General features: G+C 34.5%; 1 protein-coding gene across 1 annotated transcript in view; it reads right to left on the minus strand.

The window, feature by feature from the left end:
* Nucleotides 1-20,521, minus strand: part of MMP16 (matrix metallopeptidase 16) — a 358,245-nt gene that overhangs the window by 110,571 nt on the left and 227,153 nt on the right. The window contains exons 5-6 of the mRNA XM_030839261.2: nucleotides 8,618-8,779; nucleotides 6,457-6,668 (exon numbers count right to left, since the gene is read on the minus strand). Coding sequence (XP_030695121.1) covers nucleotides 6,457-6,668; nucleotides 8,618-8,779 — 374 coding nt within the window. The remainder of the gene's footprint in view (nucleotides 1-6,456; nucleotides 6,669-8,617; nucleotides 8,780-20,521) is intronic.

Raw genomic sequence — 20,521 nt, forward strand, 5'->3', positions numbered from 1 at the left:
TATACGTCACACTTTCTTTATCTACTCATCTTGTTGACACTTAGCTTGTTTCCATACCTTGGCTACTGTGAATAACGCTGTAACGAACATGGGAGTGCAGATACCTCTTTGAGATAGTGTTCCCCACCCCGTTTGGATACATACCAAGAAGTGGGATTGTTTGATAGGAACCTTGGCAGACATTGAAGGGTTTTAGACAGTGCGGTTATATGATCTGATGCATGATTTTACAGGATCATTCTGCATGCAGAACTGACAATAGGTTGGAAGGATGGGGCAAGGGAGGAAACAAGGGAACGAATGTGGAGGATATTCCAATATGAAGGTGAGATGTGATGGTACCTTTGGCTAGGACTGTGGCAGTGGAAGGGGAGAAAAGTGGGTGCCAACAGGATTTGGCTTTATCCTTAGGTTTTATTTACTAAATAAATGGGACGATGGAGTTGCCCTTATTTTGAATGGAAAAAGAGAACCAGGGGAGTAGGTTCATAAAGGAAGATCAGTAGCTCAAGTTTAAGTATGTTGAATTTGGCATCTGAGTGGAGAGGTCAAGTAGGAACCTTAGTATGCAACTCTCAAGTGCTTCCTCTCCTCACTTCTCTGAGACTATAGGTCTGTATGTTGGATATTTCAAAGCTGACCAAAGATATTCAGTGATTTTGACATTTGGGTTTTCTTCTTATTCTGGATCACACTGCTTATTGGTAAGTTACCACCTGGACTCCACAGTTATTTCTATTATCTTATTATTCCCAGGCTTAAGCCAATATTCTCTTAAGTATAAAGGGCCATTATTGTTCTCTGTTTTGTGGGCTTCAATTTAAAGGAACAATTTCTGATTGATAATTACACGTTGTCCTTTCCCTGACAAAATTTAAGCATTTTAAAGGAAAAATCATATTTTCAACTTTTAATTCCAAAAGTTCAATGGCATACATACAGAAAAGGCAAAATATACACTTGAAAAATTGAAGAAATATTCTGTGTGAGTAATGTGATATAGTTATACAAGTGATGTGAGAAAGGCACAGTTCCAGATTTCAAGGACAATAAAGTTGAAACAGAGGAATATTCAACAAAGGAAGAAACATTTTAAAATAAAATAAAAATGAATGAAAGGAGCAAATATTGCTCCATGGGAGATGTGTAGCATAGAATAAGAAACGAATTGACATTAAATACCAAGAGATTATAAACTACTGAATAGAAGAGTCACAAAGTTCAATTCTGATCAATTGAAAGGAGTTTAGTCACAAATCAACATTATGGAAATATAATTTATCTCTTTGAACAAGTATCTTTCTTCTCACTCTCTCATATAACATCTTTTCTTTTATGAAACAAAACTATATTGCACATGAAATTGGATCATACTTTGTACTTACTAGACTTGGTTAAATGTACTTTCAGTTAACTAGTGTTAATAAATCTGTTTCTATGGAAATAATGATAACTATGATTCTTCAGTAGGTGGTTGTAAATGAAGCTGGTCATATTTAAGAACAAATCATTTTGTGACAAATGAACAGACAAACATTTGACAAAGTAAAAGGAACCAAATGATTTCTGGTTTTTTTCCTTCCTTTTCTTTTCCTTTTATTTGAATAAATGATGAAATGCTTTCTTTACTCAGGGCTGTGAGCTTGGTTTTCTATATTAATTGTGAAGACCCTTTACTGTATTTCCTTGAATGCTCTTCCATACAGCTTTCACCTTTGCCTCTTAACACTATCCTTTCTAGCTCCAGTTTAAAGCACTGACTTTTGCTTGTTCCCTTTGATGTAAAGAACTAGTCAGTAGTCCAATGGAATCATCCTTTTTCTTTTCTTTTGCCTTTTTTTTTTCTGAGCTCTAAGAACTTTAGGTGCTGTTTATAGTTTTTCTTACTGTCCTCAGCTTTAAGAAGAATATATATATTTAACACTGCATTCTTCCATACGTAACAATATACAGTGTACTGAAACATATCCTCTACAAGGTTGACTAATTCTGCTTTCCATTCTCTTTCATACCACAATAACTAAATATTCAATGTTTTTATCTTGTCCAAAGGAACTTTGAGAGTATTCATTTGAACAATCAGTTTTTATTACTGTTGTGAACCCAGTCACAACAGCAGCTTACACTCTTCAGGGAACACTCTTAAAAATCACCTTCTATAAAGTAAGGGCAGAGCTTCTTCTGTTATTGTTATTTTGTTTCTCTGTTCCTTGGCACTTTTTTTTGATTTTCATTTTCTCTCTTTAGGTTTTTACTTTCCCCAAAGATTATGAAGCTGCATGGAAAGCTTAACTTTCCCATGCATAAATAAATAATATATGAAAATGGTATTTATAATAATATATTATATAAAAATATACATTTATATATAATATATAAATATATTGTGTATATATATATAATTTATTTATATTCCCATATAGAAAGTATATCCAGGTGAAGTCACTATAAATAAATGAGTGCCTGGGAAGCTCAATGTATATCAAATCCCCTAAGAAGAAGATTGCTACCCAAAGATTTATGCTGAAACTCCTATTTAAAAAAAAGTCTCCTTCCAATTAGAAAACAAAATTACTTGATGATATTACCTTTTATTTATATCTATATTTTCTTATTTTTTACTTAAAAATCATACATATAGAATTGAAGTAAATAATACTCATGGAGATCTTGGGCAAGGAATAATGAACTACCAGAATGAAATACATTCAGTAATGTCCTATCTGTTGATTACTGTTGTATAAACATGATATAGCTATAGTTTCATTAAATGCATATTATACTGAGATCCCTATTCATTTGCTCGGGCACCACAAAGTCCATATGAAACAATCCCTACTCTGAAGTTTATAATCTAGTGAAGAAGCACATTAAAATGAGAAATAGAGAATACAGAAATAAAAAGCATGCTAATTGGATGTAGAGAATAAATATAAAAATCACTAGAAAGAGATTTGGGGTTGAAGAATAGTTAAAGAGGTTGGGACATGTGGAAGATGTTGAGAATGGAAGTTATGGATAAGCAGAGACTGGCAGAGAGGCCTGAGGTAGTAAAACTAATGTGAAATGAGTGTAGTGGTTAAGGGTTGAGGAGATAAAGAGGTTTCCAGTTTGCATAAAGAATTAGTAATGAAGAAAAGTAGAAAATTGTTGCATTATTAAAAGTGTGATCAAAGAGTGGGTGATCTTAAAATGTACTTGAAGGGATAGCCATAAAGGAACAAACTATAAAAACTAATGGTGATCATATTGAAGGAACATTTAAAAAGTAGGTGTGCACAAGACAGACTGACAGAGAGTAACTTCAGGCGGGAAGATCAGGTATGGGGAAAACGACGTTAATTTAGAAGTGAAAGTAGTCTAGATCATGTAGGTATAGAGAGAGAAGTTAAAAGGCCAGCAGTCATTAACAGAGAAAAGCAAGATTTGGGGGGCTCAATCAATGTGGATGCCCTCCCACAGCCTTCCATGGCAGGTGCAGAACCTCTGTGTGAAGCACTCTCAACCACATGTCCACTCTGAAAACTTAGAATGTAAGCGCCAAGAAACTAAGGTCTAGCCTGTAGTTTGTGTGTGTGTGTGTGTGTGTGTGTGTGTTTTAACTGCTACACTGCCAGTGCCTAAAACAGAGCCTCACAACATGAGTTTAATAAATATTTCTTGAATATTTACTATTTTAAAATATATCTTAAAGTCCACCTTTCTTTTGAAGCTTTCCCTACCTCTTTCAGTTAGTAAAACTTAAGGTGGAAGACATAGGTTTCTGGAATCAAGTAGACCTGTATTCAACTACTGACTACTTAACTTTTCTGATTTTCAGTTTTTTTTTTTTTTCAGTACACAGGCCTCTCACTGTTGTGGCCTCTCCCGCTGCGAAGCACAGGCTCCGGACGCGCAGGCTCAGCGGCCATGGCCCACGGGCCCAGCCGCTCCGCAGCATGTGGGATCTTCCCAGACCGGGGCACGAACCCACGTCCCTTGTATCGGCAGGTGGACTCTCAACCACTGCGCCACCAGGGAAGCCCTGATTTTCAGTTTTCACATTTGTAAAACAGAGAATACTATTCATCTTGCAGTGTTATTATAAGGCTTAGAGATTATCAATGTAAAGTGCCTAGCTTACATTCAGGTACATATTAGTTACCCAATCCACGTAGCTATTAACCAGGAGCAGGTGTCACTCAATCATCCTCTTTTCCCTTTGATCAAATCTTGTATATTTCTGATTTATAACATTTATCACTTTGCACTAGAGTTAATATGTCTATCTTCTCTCCCGCAGTACATCAACATTTTAGTACGTCAAATACCAATCTTTTTAATGTGCCTAAGAAGTGTCTCTCAAAATTCAGCATAAGCCTTTTCTCAGTCAAGTTGTTTTGACCTACTCAACTGGACTTCAGTTCTTTCTCTTCATGTCGTTTCCTCCTGTATCTTAAAAGTACTTAGGTTTATGTTTGTCTTCACTCCTGGAGTATGAGCTCCATAAAGACTGGGGTGTTACTTTCTATTCATACATCCTGGGGACCTGGTAAACTACCCTGGGCATACATACTCATTATATGAAAGAGGAGATGAGTACAAAAATTATATAGAAGATATCTTCTACAGAACCTATTCTCAGAAAGAGAGGAGGGGCTAGTGAAACAAAGAAATTAAATGCAGACAGAGTTTAGGAACTCTGTCCTGCAGAGAGTTTTGATTAAGGAATCCAAGGTGCCATGAGAGTTTAGAGAAGCAGGCCTTACTCATGTTTCTTTATACACTTGCTTTGACATTGAAAATAGTGGCCACTGTATTTTATTTGAGAATTGGTCTGTGTGCTTGTTACTCATTCCTGATTCCAAGAACCAGCCATCACAGGATCTTCTTTTGTCAATCAGAGCACTCACTAATCTCCCACAATGTGCAGAGCAAAAAGTTGGTAAAAATGATCATTAGACATGAAGATACTGGTCTCTTCTGAGATTGGCAATCTAATTAGACAGACAAGAAGAATGAAATGAATGTACCCAGAGTCAATTTCATATCTTATTCTCAGATAAAGTTGACACCACTTTGGTGATATCAGCATATCAAGGTACAAAGCTTGGATGTGGAAATTCTGCCAAAACAGTGAAAAAAAAATCTTTCAGTTGTCATTTGGTGTCTTGTAGAATAAACAAATTAATGCATTTTGTGTTCATTTCAACTAGTTGCTGTGGGCTTAGCCACAATGAGTATGAGTATATGTGTATATCTATATATATGTATATATATAGATATACACATATATATATAATAAGCCTTTTTTCTTTACTCCTTGAATTTAAACTTATTAATCTACTTAAATTAAAGGGGAGATATCTAACTAAGCACTGCAGAGCATTTATAAAATTCAAAAATCTATTCATGTGTTTGAAGAAAAGCATTGATTTTTTTCCAGGAAATTATGATGCTCTTGTGCATATTATATTAAATCCAAATCTTAATTTCCAATATAGGAAATAAAGTACTTTGCATATTAAAAATTATGTAATATCTATATTTTCAAAGTATGGCCTCTGGTAGATAGGATAAGTAGGGCAATATTTCAATATTTATTGATACATGTCTAATGAAAAAGAGAGCACATTATTTTATTTTTAAATGGATGATATTGGTAAAATGTAGCTATTTTAGTGCCCTAATACCAACATAAATCTTACAGTTTTCATTAATCTTTAAGATTGGTTTATAAACATTGAGGGGAAAATATTTTTCAGTATTACATTACATTCACTTTTTAGTATATATAATTTATTTTGATACACTGTTTTTTAGTGTTATTGTTGGAGAACTCAACGTCACTGAAAAGCACATTTAGCAAAATGTAAAATTAGTTTTAGCTTGTAACCTTTTAAAAAACAATATAAATTAGATAGCTATAAATGCGTGCCTAAAGAAAACAACAAAATGTATATGTAAAATCAAAGTGATGGTCTCATAGAGGAGATTTAACGTAAATGGCTACCAGTAGATCCTGAACAAAATGATCAATACTCCTCTTAAAAAAAAATGCTTTAACTGTCTAGTGAAATTATGAGGATCTCATAAAGATGTGCAAACCAAAGATAGAGTAGCTGCAGTACGCCTGGAAGTGGCTAAGCTCCCAAGCAAATCATCTCTATTAGTTCCTATTCATGATTTAAATTATGCTTTTTTATCTGTTCATAACATGCAGCACTTTTTAGCCTCACATTTCTAGGCATTTTAGCTTTTGCTGACATAAATGCATTCCCAAAATAGAATGTTACAACAATTTTCTGCTAGACATTTAAGCCCATTTGTGCATTTTATTTTAAGATACTTTTTTTGAAACTTCTAACTGTGAGAGGTCTGGGAAGGTGGTGTTAGAATGAATGAGAACTTGTTTTCTAAAGCGACACTGTAGACACTTGATCTACCGTTAAAAAAAAAAAAATCACAGCTTCCTACCTTGAAAACAAACATCTCACGGCGAAGAATAGCTAGAGTGTTAAAGTTCCCATCACAGATGTTGGGTTTGGCTCCAGGATAGGAAGGTCTGCCAGTGGGAGGCCGGGGAGGTTTGGGCCGGTCATTCTTCCTTGGGTCAGCTGGAGGATTAGAGCGGTGTGGGGGCACTGTCGGTAGAGGTCTTGTTGGTGGAGGAATCTTGTCAGGTGGACCTTTTGAAAATATGAGGACAGCACTTGGCTCACTTAAAACTGGAATAGTGCTGGAAAATATGCTACATAGGACAATCACTTATCAGTGGAGGGTTCAGACTAAGCAAGTTAAGAGGTCTTTAAGATTGTATACTTCCTGAAAAAACAAACCATCTTACCCAACAAACCATTGCTAAGTCTATCGGAAACTGTCTTTATTGTGCTGAATTCTGGATCCAAGTAACTAGGTCTTCTTTGTTAATTTTTAATGATTTTTAAAATAGCTTCACCACAGCCCTTATTGGAAAGTCTGCTTTCAAATAATTTTTTGGAAGTAGGTAGTGTATTAATTATAAATAAATTAAAATGAATACTGGAACCATGCATGTAAGCTCCACCAAAGTTAATCCTAGATTTTGATAGACGATTCTACGCAAATATTTCTAATATTGTTAATAGCTCATTAACAAATCAAAGTTTATTCTATCCCTATATATCTAACTGTATTTTATCAACTTTTCCTGACTTTCATTATTTTCTTCTAATGAAATGTTTTCACAGATTGCTAGAAGAGTGTTTCATTTGAATACTGAATCTAAAACACCTATTGATTAAAACACCACTAATAAAATATTAATGTAAAGAAGTATTTCTAAAAAGAGGTTTCTAAATCAAGCCAAAGTTTATAGATGTAATTTGGTACAGATGTAAAGCATCATTTCTCAAGGGATTTATGTTTTTAAAAAGAAATACAGAGCTGTTCACACTTATTATTTAGATATGGAAAGAATACTCTTTTGCAGACCTTCAGTCTAGACTACTAATTCATGAGGTCATGAGAAAGAGCCTCCTTTCAGTTAACTACTTTGGCAGAATTTCTGATGACACACACATAGGCATTGGCTAGCTCATTCAACGTATGAGCTATTTAGTTTTGAGTCCCGGACATTTCTCTTTTCTCAGTATCCCCCAAATAAAGAGCAGCACAAAAGTTGACCTTTTTTTCCAAAACTAATGTTAACCTTGAGAGAATGGTCACCACTGAGACATTGAACTTGAAAAATTCATGAATGCAAAACAGATTAGTGAACTTAAACTGTGATATTTAAAAATGCAAATGACATCTTCTGAGTACTGAATATTACAGACAGCACACATTTGTTTTTGTATTGTAAAATGAAAGCTTCACTTCATTAATTTAGTAAAGCATATTCTCTATATGTTAATAATAAATGTCAAGTTCTTAACAATTTTGTGTGGAATAAATGTCTTTATAAAGGTCAATTGTCCTATTGAGGGAGTTAGGATTATAGTAAATATGTGTAATAGTGTTTCTTCCTTTTGTCTTACCTTGCATTCATTGACTGAACCCCATAAATTAAAATTATTTTACTCTACTAGAAATTTATTGTGAATTATGTGTTAGTAAACGTAGCCATTTGTTACCTTTTACCTCTTAGTCAATAATTACATGTTTTTGAGTTCATTTTGTTACATCCATCACACAAGAGTATTTTCAGCATTTTCCAAAGTGATTTGTCTAGCATCTATCAACCATCAAATATCATAAACTGAGAATCAATCTGTCAGCTTCTACCAAAGTCTCAGTATCTTATATGAAAGCCTTCTATGACTCATTGTTTTTATTGGTTATATTCATTTATTACATTTTTACCAGAATTTTAAATACTAAAGCTTAACTGACCTTTATTATAATTTCAGGTTTCAATTAAACTCAGTAAGAAAAGTTTATCAGTGCCTAGACTTTCCCATTATCTGCATATTAAGATATCTGGGATTGTTGCCAACCAAACTTGATTGATAGAAGACTTTTGTCAATAGACCAGATTTTTTTTTTTTCAGTATTTATCTCTCTAATATACTTAGAGCATCTATCTCAACAAAGAAAACAGAGCAGAAATTCTGCACTTCACTATAGGATTAACCAAATAGAATCAGTGGTAACCTACCATATATTTTCTGGATGCCCTGCAAATCATCATTAGGTAGTTTGAAGTTGTCAGTTTCCATGTACTGGTAAAATGGAGCCATGATGGCAGTAGGGTCATTGGAATGCTCCAGTCCCAGAGCATGTCCCAGTTCATGAACCGCTACAAGAAATAAGTCATTTCCTGTGCAAATGAGAAGAAAAGACACTATTATAACTAATATCCAAGTATAGAATTGACAAGGACAATTGGTGTTATCAAAATTTTACCCAAAAAAATAAGGGGAACTTTTTATTTCAACTATCAGTGTGATTTTATCATTGGATTATCTATGGGCAAAATCCAATATGTGATTTTAAAAAGGGGGGTTGGTGGTGGGGAGGTGATGATAGTGAAGTCACAGAAATTTAGAAACTGAAAGAGAAGAATAAAGAATAAAAGTTGAAGAAAGAACATTAGCATCAGAAATTGCTACTACTGCTGTTGAAATATTCTTCCAATTAGAAAGCATGTAATATACTATATCTCACTTATGTAACCTTCATAGTGAACATAATTCTAAGAATTCAGCAAAAAATATAGTGTAGTTACAATACCTACTTTTACACAGATGAGTAAATTATGGCATAGAAGGGACAAATCTTGTCAAGAATAGCAAATCTTTGTATTTACAGAGCTGTGAAAAGAACTTAGGTTATTATAACTCCTAGACTAAGGCTTCTCTTTCTTAGTAGCCTATAATAATGTAAAATAAAAGTCATAGGCTAGCAGTCATGAAAACTAGGAATCTAGTCTTAGCTCTGTAAATACAAATTCTAATCAATTCATACATAATCTGAACAAAACGTATTTATCTTAGAGGGTCTGTTTCTCACTGAAAATAAAAAAAAATCTCTTCCACTAGTAGTAAACGTGCACAGTAAATCTATTTAGCGCAAACTCTCAGAGATACTTTGTCTGACTTTGTTCAGTCAAACCCCTGCTAATGGCCTCTACATGTTGTCCACTCCTGGATCATCATAACTCAGCTCCTGAGGAAAAGAGCCAGTCCTCCATGTATATTTGTAAATTCCAAAAGTTTAGTCGAACCACATGAGCATCAATGAGTTGGGGCTGTTATTCTTCTGTGGTGACAGATACAAAGAGAAGAAAGAGCCTAAAATTAAAACTCATGATCCCAAAATGTCAAATATAAGAGATTATTATTACCTTAAGAATGCATTTAAAAGAATTAAAGAACATGACTTAAGGACGAAACAGGGAGTGAAATTATAGGGTGCATATAGGGAAAAATGTATAGTGGGAGAAAGGACAACTTCCGGTAACTGTCTTTGCTTAAATTTTTATTTTTCTACTGCCTGCAAGATAGTTCCACATTCTGCATTGTTGGGAAATGCAGAACAAGTTTGTTTTTAGAGGAGGAATTATAATGATTTGAGGAAGTAAGGACAGAGAGTGGAATTTCACAACGTCAGACAGTGGAGAATAAAAAGGCACAGGAGTTCAGAGATACTGGAGAACAGGATTTTTTTTAAGATGCCACTTTGAGTTAAAAAAAAACAAACAATGAAACATGCTATCAGGGATCATCTAGTGAGCATGTGCTAGTCACAGGCAGAGATAAAAAACAGAAGGAAGGAGGGAGTCATTTAATAAGAGATGTAGGAACTGTGAGACTGTTTGTGAGTACGTAAAATAGGGAAAAGACTTCAGGTTGTCTCTCATAGGATACTCACAGGTGAGAGGAAGGTAGGGAGAAGATGAGTCACAGGCATTTTTATATGTCAGACATCTAACACCAACTCTGGAATGAGCACCTCTGTGATTTCATATCAGAGACATCTTTGTTAAGGTACAAATTTGATATAGATGAGACACTGCAACTGCAAATAAGGTGCAAAGTGGTAGGACACATATACGCTCAGCTTCTGGGCATACTCACACCCAGAAAATACATGTAAAATTTGGCTGGAATATGCCATCAGTGGGCTAAAAGTGAAATAATTATTTTTATCAAAAACCGACCTAGGGCTTCCCTGGTGGCGCGGTGGTTGAGAATCCGCCTGTCGATGCAGGGGACACAGTTTCGTGCCCCGGTCCGGGAAGATCCCACATGCCGCGGAGCGGCTGGGCCCATGAGCCATAGCCGCTGAGCCTGCGTGTCCGGAGCCTGTGCTCCGCAACGGGAGAGGCCACGACAGTGAGAGGCCCGCGTACCGCAAAAACAAAACAAAACAAAACAAAAAAACAGACCTAATTACAAAACAACGATCCATCAAGCAGCCAAAGGACCAACGAAAAACAAGGCAGTGGAACCAAGAGCAGAAAACTCAAGGGTTGGCATTCAAGGTTCCCAGGAAGCTCTGGTGACAGCTAAGCTCAGCAAGACCATAGCGCTGGTTTGGAAAATACCTCTAGACTCTCCTGGCCTTCTTTTATCAAAACAGATACAACTTCTTTGTCAGAAAGTCCCAATGTGGCTTTACAGGGATTATGCCTTGTCTTTATTCTTCAAAAGGAAAAGAATCCAATCTTCATAATTTCCTCCTGTGTATCACGTCCCCTTCCCTAGGAAAAATGTATCCTGAACTTTGTTTGTAGATAAACTTGTAGGAACTCATTCTCTCACTCTTGGTCAGATAAATATCACCGTTAATTATCTATCAACATTTTGGACCTTGTTGAATTAACAAGCATTTCAAATCTCTCACAGGAAAATAGTGCTTTAGTCACTTTTTTTTTTTTTTTTTTTGGCTAGTAAGAGAAATGAAAAAAATAAAAAGTAAATCAAAATGATAACAGCAAAAGTCATTACATTTCATGTTCACTTCAGATCAGTCAAGTTTTTCTAAGCATCTTTTCCAAGGGTGGAGTGATTCCTCATCTAAGGAATAAAGTAAAGCTTTAGAAGAAAATTAATAGGCTCAGGACATGAATCTATGGCCTACTGAGTTTGCCATAGCACTTTTAATCAGAAATACTGGCCAAAAGCTCTAAGTAATTACCATTCTTCAGATGATTGGCAATAATATAATTAAACCATACTTGCAGCTTCACAATAGTTTAAAAGGGTAAGTTGTTAAATGAAGTACCACCCTGTGATTTGAATGCCACTCGGAACAAAAGTTGTTGGCACATGATGAGTTTTAGACAATTAAAATCCACCAGCCCTCTTTCCTAATGGTGAAAATAATAACTGCTCCTGTAACTTATCATTAATTCACATGATTCAAGATTCTCAATTGTAATATGCCTTGATCTTATCATCATGCAGGCAATAAAGGACAAATCAGCTTCCTGGTTCTTAATACAGAAATAGTACTTGCTTCTTTTGCAAGATTCTGAGTTTTGAGTTTGTTGCTTTCAATTGAATCTCTAATCTTCTTTCCTTTGTATACTCCAATATAATTTCAGGATACTGAACTGTATATTATGAAATATAATGCATTATTTATAATTTCCTTGTCATAATTATGTCTCTATATTTTATTCTAAGCTCGTTCACCCCTCCATGCATCTTCATATGCTGTCCCCTCTGCTGACAAAATACACTGAATATCAAAAATGACTATACAATATTTCATATGTAAAAATTGTCATACATGATTCTGACATCTATAATCCTATAAACGTATTCAAACACTAGCACCATTGAATCTATCTCTGGTTTCTCCCTTACTTGTGGCTGTCCCAGTCCCTCCAGAGGCAATCACTAACCTGAGTTTGAATTTCTCAATTCCTTACTTATATTTAATCAAATATGTGTGTTTAAATAAATTATAGCTTTAAAAATATAATATCATTCTGTATGTTATCTTCTGAAACTTGCTGAAACTCTGCATTTGTTTTTCTCATGTTTATCTTCTTGTTTACCTCTTTGTCAGTCTTACAAAATCTTATTAACCTTTTAAAACAAAACTCAGAAACACCTCTTCTGTGAATCCTTCTCCAACTCCCCAGGTAAATTTAGTTCCTCTGTCTCTGTGTATCCTTGGCTTTTTGTACATAACTTGATCGTAACACATATCATAATTGCCCTGACAGCTTCTGATGCATAGAAACTCTTAATTTTTACTTGTAGGTTAAATGATTGAGAACAAATTTGAGAAAATTCATAATTTCAAATACTTAAATACGTAAATTTAAAATACTTAAATCCATGTCTAGAAATAAAATTCAGAAATCATCATAAAATCTTTGATTAGTGGTAGTTACCTCAGTGCCTTCTAAATAGGATGGGCCTAAATAGGATAGGCCTCTTAAACCTCTGTCCTCTCACACTATCCACACATTGGTTTTGCTAGTTGAGAAGTTAAAGAAATATATGGGATCAGCCTCCAAGGTGGCTCAAATAATTCCCACCTCCTGGTATTTCATTGTATCTGCTTGCTAGAGCAGAATACTACAGAAGTGAAGGTACCTGATTTCCAACGTTAGGTCATAATATACATCATGACTTCCTTGTTGGTTATTTCTCTCTCTCTCTCATTACTCACTCTGGAGAATCCACCTCCCATGTTGTAAAAATAGCCCTATATAGAGGGGAGAGGCACATGTGGAAAACTGAGGCCTCCTGCCAACAGCTGTATGAGTGAGCTTAGAAGTAGATTCTCCAGCCCTTTCAAATAATTGCAGCTCCAGCCAATAATTTCACTGCACATTCATGATGTACCTTGAGTCAAAACCACCCAGCTAAGCGCTCTTGGATTCTTGACCCTCAGAACTGTGTGAGATAGTAAATGTTTGTTGTTTTAAGTTGCGGGGTGAATTTTTTATGCAGCAACAGATAAGTAATATGGGACGTTTTAGCACTCTAATTCCTCACCATTTGGTTAGGATTAGGAAACAGGAAAGAAAAGCTGAAAAAAGAAAAGAACTGAGTAGAAAAAGAAGCTACTCTGAAGCATCTGAGTATTTGTACAATAATCCTGAGATAAAAAATTGTATTAAATATTGTCCAGTCCAATTATCTCTACATAAACTGAAAGGTTTGGCAAAAAATTCTAAGTCTGAGGGAAAGTTTGTGACTAAAAACTTCCAAAGATAAAAATATCAGCTATTTTCCTGTCTCATGTGTTCTTTCAAATGTGTAAAACCTTGTACCTTGGTTGCACCTTTATTTCTATTCTCTTTGCACTTTATTGAAGAAAGGGTCTCTTTCTTGGTGAACAGTAAAACCTGTGGTCCCTGCTGGAGAGCCAGAAGAGTCTTGTAGACATGTGAAAAAAGAACAAGAATAAAATACTATGTCTTGAGCATTTATTATGAACCAGAATTATGTCACTGAATTTTTCATTGAAACTTCATGACCCATACTTTCTCACTCCCTTTCACTTGCTCAGTCAGGCTCTCCATACAAAGGAGCGTTGGGCTCTAAACCACATCCGGGCTGCCCAGCTCCACACAAGAGTTAGATCATTGCTGTGTTCTGCAAGATAGAAGGGGATAGAAGATGATCTTGGGTAAGATTTTCTTAAGTCTCTTATTTCCACTTCTACTCTTTCATCAAGCCTCCAGTTCCTCAAGAGTCTAGTCCCCTTCTCTTGCCTTCTTCCTGCCCACTCTTCCTATCCTCAACACTTCACCTGATCCCCAAGGGCCTCAAGCTTCAGAATGATTCCTTGGCTCCTTCTCTAGATGCTTCCTCTCAATTGGGTCATAGCTTAACTATGAAAAAAGCTTATTATTACAATAATTTATTAGTTGTTTACCATATACGAGCTAATATAATGCAATAAAGTTACAATTTTGAATAACATTTAAATGTGTCAGATAAATTTTATTGAGTTTTGTTTAATGACAAATCTAATTTTCTTTCACATATGCTCAAACTTTTAAATGATTTTTCTGTATATAGTACTGTTAATGATGTCCCAAGACTAGAATTAAAGGAAACAAAAAGTTCTTATAAAATGTTATAAAAGCAACACGAAGAATATCAGTTAATATTCACATGTACTGGGCTTTCCTGGTTGCGCAGTGGTTGAGAGTCCGCCTGCCGATGCAGGGGACATGTCCCGGTCCAGGAAGATCCCACATGCCACAGAGCGGCTGAGCCCGTGAGCCATGGCCGCTGAGCCTGCGCGTCGGGAGCCTGTGCTCCGCAACGGGAGAGGCCACAACAGTGAGAGGCCCGCGTACCGCAAAAAAAAAAAAAAAAAAAAAAATTCACATGTACTATGTCTTACCATATTAGTTAAATTTTGTTTTTATCACCATTTTACAGATCAGGAAATGAAGACTTTCATAGGTTGTGTGATTTGGCCAAAGTTACCTAGTAACCGGTAGAACTGATTTAAGCCCAGTTACAGTCTAGGCCCACAATCAAAAAAATGTGTGCTGAGGAAGTGGCTTTCTCTACTTTGTCCTCAGCCCTAAATATCTGCTCAAGGCTTCAGAGTCTGCATCCAGGAGACAAGGGCCACCCTATCAAGCCACCTGTTTGAAGCTCACAGCTGCTGCACAGTTGCTGCATAAGAACTCTTTCTAAAAATCTGTAACAATAGTTTCTTTTTTTTTTCTCCACTAAATAAATGCTGAACTTAATATTTTAAAACACTTCCTCAGTACAATTCTGGCTGCTCAAAAAGTTTTAATCATTTTCATTGCTTCTAATTTTCAAGTCTTAAAGCCTTGCAACAAAGAAAATATTTTCAAAAGAAAAGGAAATAGTACTGCTACAATTAGGATAAAGGTTCAGCACAAGGACTTCCATTTTCAAATTATATTTCAAAACATTTCTTCAGCAATTGAGGAGGGTTTCTGGGATTGTTACAGAGTTTGCCTGTTTGGATGCAGTTAGGTTTTGAGCATGCCACTAGTCTACAATAATAAGGCATAATTAAACACCAGGCCATTAAAATATAAGGAAAACAAATAGTCATCTAATAGGTCCTCCAAAAATCAGTAAATGTATTTTCAAAGATATGCTACCACCAAACATTTATAGCTTTAAATTTAGTAAGGACTTTAGAGTAAATCAATATAATTAAAATAACTTTGGTCTATTTTAGCCAGGTAAATTGGAACCCTAGGAAAATAGTGGGATAATCAAGGCCAAGGTAAATGTTTTATTCATTTAGGCTATAGTTTGGATATGAAGTCTGTTGTTTTTTAGTAAATTAGGCATGTCTTCACGACATTCAAAATAGTCCTTCTAAAAAAATAAATCGAGATTGGATGTGGGCAACTACAACATGATATTAACAAGAGTGTTTTTCCTTCTCTTGTTGAGCCTAGTTAGGAGTCTAAGAACATTCTCATTTATGTCCCATATCATTTATTCATGTGTGGTTTATATGTGCTATACTTTCCCCCGGACAGCTCAACTTAATGGTCAAGATGATTCTGGAGGTTTACATTCCTCTCTCTGTAGCCAGTGCAAAAGAGGTCAATTTTAGTGACTACCTAAACAAAAATAATTGTATAATACATGCAAATCCACTTTTCAGCAACTGATTTTAATTATATGCCCTTTTACTATATGTGAACCGTAAGTACTATTTATTCAATCATAATTCTAAGTATGTCTAGTATAACAATCCTGTCATTAAGTGCTACAATTTTCCAGATCAGCAGCAACTATGTGACATATATTTTTGAATAATTACTAATCATCCACTATGTGCAAGGAACTATTTATAGACTCATTGATAAACAATTTATCCTATCATGTAATTGATTTTTCTACTGTGCGCCAGACAATATGAAGTACCAGAGTCTCAAAAGATAAATCTCCCAAGTCCATTGTTCTTAATTAAGGAACTGAGAGTTTAGCTCAATGATTCCGAGCTTTGGGGGGCTCACAAGCTCCTCAGAGAATCTGAGAAACTACGGAATTTCTCCCAAGAAAAATGAAGGCATTAGCACAATATTGCATGTGATTTTGAAGTTAGTTTTACTCCACTTAAGTCCTTTAAGACAGATCAGATTTAAAACCCTTACTCAGCTATTGTTTGTAAAAGATTAGTCACTTATAAATCTCTCTGTGATTCAGTTTCTTTATTTGTAAAGTAGGTCTAAAATAACCTACTTATAGGGCTGTTGGTGGATTCAATAATGTAGTGTATATAAAATATTTTGTGAAGTACCTAAACATAGGTTACTGCTTAAAGACTGGTAGTTAACAGCTACTATGTTACTACTACTATTATTACTCCTATTCTGACTACTGCTATTACTACTACTGCTGCTGTTGCTGCTGCTGCTGCTGCTACTATTATTATTATTACTCCTATTCCTATTATTAGTAGACTTTACAAAGTTTTGTGTTAAAAGTTCCCCATTTTACATGACAAGAAATTGAAACTTCAGTACATTGGATTACCCAGGGTCAGAAATCTGTTAAGTATCAGAACTGGAATTTAAATATCAGTTTTGACTTTACAAAAACTAGTGCACTAACTGGTTAAACATGGTCTTGAATCAAAAATCTATGAGTGACAATGTTGGAAAGTATGCTAAGATCAAGTTTTGAAGAGTTCTGAATGCTAGGTTTAAGAGTTAGATCATTATGTAGGAGGCAACAAATACCATGAAAAATTAATATAAAGATGATATTGCTGTAGGGTAATTTGGCATCAGTGTGCAGGTATGATTGCAGTGGGAAATGACTGAAGGCAAAGGCAGCAGTTAGAAGACTGATTTAATAGCCAGAATTATTAGGTGATGAGGACCTAAACTAAGGCAGTGATGAAGGGAACAGAAAACTAGAAAGGAAAATAATTGAGTGATAGAATGATTGAAATAATTTCTTGAGTTATGCTATTTCCCATCATTAAGTTAAAGTTGATCATAATCCCTTAAACACCAAAATCCACATTAAAAATTGCTTCATATTTTACTATCATTACTGCTAAAGATAGAAAAATTGAACCTAGATTTTAATTTTCAAAGTATACCATTTAGTATACTAAATGGTTATGATCTTAAAAGTTATCAATTTAAGATCCTTTTATAAATATTTCACATTATTTTCCCATAGCATCTAAAATTGACTCTATGCTGCAATTTTTGAGCTCAACTGGATAATGAATAATTAGCAAGAAATGGTAAAACAAAGTTGTAAAAAGTTTCATTCACTTGCTTGTACCAGCACATCTAGATTGTGATTCCTACATGTGTTTGACTATATCCGTTTCTTCACTGACATAAGCTTATCCTACAGCAGAAGTGCTTGAAAGGTTTACTGTAACAGCATTGATATGTTACTTCTAATAAACAGGGCTGGGTCACAACAAGGAGATAGGTTGGGTCTTTTTGAGTAAAAGCATTGGGCTTACTATGATGCAAAGAGGCAGAATTAGAACAAGCAAGCCCTCTGTAAATAGCATACACAGCTGCAAGCTCAAGGTCAGTTTGTGCATGCAGCATGCCTCTGCTCCTATCAACCTATCTATCAAAACGTTCATAATGCTGGAATCCAATTCATACTTTCATATGAGAAGAATAATTTGCAAAATAATTAATACGTTTTGTTCATAAAATTCCTGCTTTTTTAGCCTACATGTTTGGACACCAGAAATTTTTGTTTTTATTTTACTTTGGATAACTTCCCCTAACACTTATTAAGCCAATCATAAGTATGTACAGAATCCTTAGAAAAATGTTGGGAAAGTAATTTTAGGATGGGGAAGGAAGAAGCCTAAGGAGTTAGGATGAAGGTGGGGCTTATTTGGGCACCTGGATAAACTCAGGTATTTAGCTGGTTTATTTTTACCTCCTAAATGGAAATGAAAATTATAGAACAGTAAGCTTAAAATTACCTGCTCTTGAGGTCTATAATACAGTCCCTCACAGAAAGAGCATATAAACTACAATGTGAGGGATGTAGCAAGGAGGAATTAACAGGAAAGCAAGTGAAATGTTATTACAGAAGACCTGAATAGATTTAGTCGTGTACTGAGTCACTTGAGTGGGTATATATGGCCCTCAGAGTAAACCCATACAATGTGTTTCTTTGCACTGGATATTGTTTACATGGGCAGAAACGACTGACGCATATTCAAGTACAACTGCATGTTTTCTGAAGATGGGAACATATTAAAGAATTAGAGAATTTAAAAGCTGGGAGGGTAAAAGTTGAGTGGTTTTCTGAATTTTGCTTTTCCTAGTTCACTGCCACCTGATAATTCATTTTTGGTGATGTTATGAACCTGATTGTTTAGGTATACATAGTTTCTGTTTTCAGGAGGAAAAAAAGAAAAGCAAACAAACAAAAACAATTCTCTATACCCAAGTGTTTGTATAGAGATTTATTAACAAATTATAAACAAATTTGTTTTTATAAAACATTAATAAATAAATCAAACAACCATGACTATAGTAAAGAAGCCATAATATATTAATGATTCATTCAGAACTCCTGATGTTTTTCCTTTTTTCCCTAACAGAAGCATTTTCCCAGAAGAACCTATTTTGGCTCAACAAGGGGAGCCAAAGGTGATTAATATTAATTATTAATAATTATAATTATTAATATAACTTAATAATTAATTTATATTGATATAATTAATATTTTATATTAATTTATTATAATTAATAATTGTAATTATTAATATAAATTATTAACATTATTTTTAAAGGTGTTTCTTTTTTGTTTTTCTCTAAAGCAATCCTCCTTTTTACACTCCCTAGACTGCCTTATTTTTTTTTTTAGTAAAAGCCAACCAAATGTGAAAAATATAGAAACAATGATAAGCTTAACACCTTAACATAATCATGTATTTTTACAGCAAGCTTCCTATTATATACATATATATTTATTTATTTATTTATAACTAGTTACAGCTATTGATACCAATGGTGAAAGGCAAATGTGTTTGACTTCCTTCAATGCTCATTTTAGAGCAGTGATCTGAATTCATATTTGTGTTCTAAGAGTGATAAGATAAATGTATAATTTTATTTGAGCAATTAATTATCATTCATATGTGAAGAAAAAATTAAATGCAGAATCACAAATTTGATACTTATTTGTGTAGCCAACAATAGTGAGCATTAAGTGAACTAGTTCTTCAAAAATATTTTAGTAAAGTAGTGAACTTAAAATATATACATTTATATGGCACATATGAAGAAACTCAGAAGATTCATGCTTGGCCTGTTGTTCATAGAAAGTTTTGAAAAATGTTTCTGAATCTTGCAAAAGGATGTGATGTCACCTAAGTGTCTTCCTTATCTAATTTCTTCAAGCTTGCTTTTAAAGTGATGAAACCAAAATAGAAGATGAAAATGAAAGCAAAAAAGACATTTCTTTTTTAATAATAGAAATGTTTTTCATCTGGCTGTGATTTATTCAACATATTGTGTAAAAAACGCTCTCATATTTTAATTACTTCAGCAGAGGTGTAGCAGAATAGCTTGTCTCAATTTTATTTAGCAAACAAATATTTGAAAGTCTGGGGTTTTAGCTTAGGAATTGGCAGAATATTCTATTGGCAATGTGCTTATGAATTTCAAATGTTCTGAAAAATGTTTTCTTTCTAGGATACATGAGTTGGAAGGAAACCATAACCTAAATGTCTTGACAAATTTGTGTGTGTGTCTGTATGTTTTGTAAGTAAAGCAATGAATACGGCACCTATGTTTCATGATTTTACAGACCCTATGAAAATAAATTCATATAATAACTTCAGTGTAGCCTCGGAAATTTCTTCAGCAGACAGGAAGACTTAAAAATGTATTACAAATATTGACTTAAAAAAAAGGCAAGGCATGCAAACTCCTGATTTTGAGATTTATTTTGCTACTAATTACCTTTTAATTGCAAAAGGCCTAATTAACTGGAAAGTAGTTTCCTCATTTACTAAAAGGGAATGAAAATTTATATCCACAGAGTACCCACAATGGTCCAGAATGTTAATCCTTACAACAACCCCTTCAGGTAGGTATAATTACCCTCAAATCACAGCTGAAGAAAGGAAG

This window comes from Globicephala melas, chromosome 17, assembly GCF_963455315.2.
Source record: "Globicephala melas chromosome 17, mGloMel1.2, whole genome shotgun sequence".
In the NCBI taxonomy this organism is placed as follows: Eukaryota; Metazoa; Chordata; class Mammalia; order Artiodactyla; family Delphinidae; genus Globicephala; species Globicephala melas.